The sequence below is a fragment of the Malus domestica genome, chromosome 09 (genome assembly GCF_042453785.1).
Source record: "Malus domestica chromosome 09, GDT2T_hap1".
NCBI classification, from domain to species: domain Eukaryota; kingdom Viridiplantae; phylum Streptophyta; class Magnoliopsida; order Rosales; family Rosaceae; genus Malus; species Malus domestica.
The window spans coordinates 34,704,661-34,707,770 of NC_091669.1; the positions used below are offsets into that span (position 1 = coordinate 34,704,661).

At 42.8% G+C, this 3,110-nt stretch overlaps 1 protein-coding gene across 1 annotated transcript; it reads right to left on the reverse strand.

Annotated features, from left to right (window-relative positions):
- Positions 1-2,150: 2,150 nt before the first annotated feature.
- On the reverse strand, positions 2,151-2,627 carry LOC139187924 (uncharacterized). Its single transcript, XM_070804547.1, has one exon. It carries the CDS (start codon positions 2,625-2,627, stop codon positions 2,151-2,153), a length of 477 nt encoding a protein of 158 aa, XP_070660648.1.
- Positions 2,628-3,110: the final 483 nt, after the last annotated feature.

The following is a 3,110-nucleotide window of genomic DNA, read 5'->3' on the forward strand; positions in this document are numbered from 1 at the left end:
TTTAGAGTACCTCTTATGTACCTCAAGATTCTCTTGGCAGCCAGCCAATGAGACTCCCTTGGTGTTTCCATGTATCGACTCACGAGTCCAACACCATAAACTATATCAGGTCTTGTGATTGTAAGGTACCTTAGACTTCCAACCAAGCTTTTGTACACGGTTGAGTTTACAAACTCACCTTTTCCTTCCTTAGACAGCTTCAATCCAGTTGCAACTGGAGTGTTGACAATATTGCACTTATCCATATTGAATTTCTCCAATATATCTCTTATGTACTTTTGTTGAGAGATGTAGATACCGTCACTTTCTTGCTTCACCTCTATGCCAAGAAAGTATGACATTAATCCATTGTCAGTCATCTCAAATTCACTGAACATGGATTGCTTGAACTCACAGAACATTGCTTCATTGTTTCCTGTAAACAACAAGTCATCTACATAGAGACAAATAATTAAGAACTCCCCTTTTGCACCATTCTTCATGTAAACTGAATGCTCGTATGGACATTTCTGAAATCCATTTTGGTGAAGGTAGTTGTCAATCCTTGAGTTCCAAGCTCGTGGTGCTTGCTTGAGGCCATACAAAGCCTTCTTCAAACGATACACCTTATCTTCTTTTCCTTGTACTTGAAAGCCTTCTGGTTGTTCCACGTACACTTCTTCCTCAAGAACTCCATTAAGGAAGGCTGACTTGACATCTAGTTGATAAATTTTCCATTTATGATGAGCGGCAAGAGAGATTAGCAATCTTACCGTGTCAAGTCTTGCAACTGGAGCATAGACTTCATCATAGTCCACTCCGTACTTTTGTTTGTAGCCCTTTGCTACAAGCATTGATTTGTACCGATCCACACTCCCATTTGCAGTGCGTTTGATCTTGTACACCCACTTGACACCAATAGCCTTCTGATTTGGTGGGAGCTTTGTCAACTCCCAAGTGTCATTCTTCTCGATAGCATGGATTTCTTCCTCCATGGCTATTCTCCAACGATCTTCTTCCACAGCTTCATTGAATGAGAGAGGCTCGTGGTCTGCATACAAGCAGAAAAGGTTGGTTTCTTCTTCTTCTTCTTGTCTATATATCTCGGTAAGACTTCTTAGCCTCACTGGAGTTGAGGAGCTGCTTTCTTCACTAGATGTAGGACCACTCCTTGCAGTTCTGTGCAATGGAGTTGTTATGTTTGTTTGAGCAGGTTGTTGCTCAACAAGTGGTACAACTTCTGGTTCTTCAAAATCAGTGGAGACAATCTTCTCTTTACTGACTTCTTTGTTGTTCCACTTCCATGCCTCTTCCTCACTGAAGATGACATCTCTACTAACCACTAGTTTGCCAGTTAGTGGGTTGTAGAGCTTGTATGCCTTGGACTCTTCACTATAGCCCACAAACACACATTTCTCACCTCGATCATCGAGCTTTCTCCTCTTGGCTTCTGGAACTTGAGCATATGCAACACACCCAAAAACTCTTAGGTGTGCAACATTCGGCTTGTATCCACTCCAAGCCTCTTGTGGTGTCATCCTCTTGACACTTTTTGTTGGACATCGATTCAACAAATAAATCGAACAAGCTACAGCTTCTGCCCACAATTCTTTTGGAAAATTCTTCTCCTTAAGCATGGACCTTGTCATGTCAAGGATGGTTCGATTCTTTCTTTCGGCTATCCCATTTTGCTGTGGGGTATAAGCAGCAGTCAGTTGATGCCTAATTCCTTGCTCCTTGCAGTATGCTTGGAAAGCATTGGAGGTGTACTCTCCACCTCTATCTGATCTCACAGCCACAAGCTTGTGGTTACTTTCAGCCTCTGTGAGTGCCTTGAACTCCTTGAAGATTTTTAGGGCAGCCGACTTCTCCTTGAGAAAATAAACCCAAGTCTTCCTACTAAAATCATCAATGAAAGTAATAAAATACCTATTACCTCCATAAGACATAGGATCCAATGGACCACATATATCCGTGTGTACCATCTGCAGTGGTGCCTTTGCTCTCCATGTATCACCAACAAGGAATGATAGTCGTGCTTGCTTGCCAAGCACACAACCTTCACATACTTGGCGTGTGACTTCAATCTGGGGTAGACCACGAACCATTCATCCACTTGACAGCAACTTTAGGCCATTGAAATGAAGATGGCCAAATCGAAGATGCCATTTCTATGACTCATCTTCCATTACACCGATGTTGCAACTCCCAATCTTTGTGTTCAACTTCAACGGGAACATTCGGTTCTTTGACATTTGAACACGTGCAATAAGTTTTCTCCTTGCATTCCTGAGAGTGAGAAACATATCCTCCATATGTATAATATACCCTTTCTGGAGCAGTTGACCAATGCTCAGAATGTTGCTCTTCATACCTGATATGTAGTAAGTATCGGAGATGTATTCTTTTCTACCATCCTTCTGGATGATCTTGATCTTCCTTTTGCCTTCAACTGGCAGCTTTGAGGAGTCACCAAGACTCACAGATCCATAAGGCCCATCTTTGAGTTCGGCAAAAAACTCTTTCTTTCCACACATGTGGTTGCTTGCACCAGAGTCTAAATACCAAACATCTTGTTGGCTACTGATATCATGGTGTGCTAGTAAGACTGTAAATTCCTCACTAGCATTTCCATTTGATTCTGCCATGTTGACATGCTCACCATTTTTATATGAACATTCATTTGCATAATGTCCATATTGCTTGCAAGTGTGACATTGGATATGCGCCTTTCCTCGGGTAGATCTCCACTCTTGAGATTAACCTCAGTTTTGTTCATAGCCTCGACCTCTTCCTCGGGCTCGTCCTCGGCTACGGTTGGATGAACTCCCACGACGTGAGTTCGACTGCCCACGACCTTTATTTGGTTTGTCAATATTCAACTTTGACTCCAAAGCTTGCTCTAGCGTTGTGGGGCTTGCATTCTTCTGAATGCGTTGCTCGTGAACTAGGAGGGATCCTAGTAGCTCCTATGCGCTCATCGCCTCCAAATCCTTGGATTCCTCAATGGCAGTCACCACATGCTCAAACTTAGATATGAGTGACCGGAGTATCTTCTCCACAACTCGTACTTCATCGAGTCTCTCGCCATTTCTCCTCATCTGATTTACTATCACAATGAGCCTTGAGTG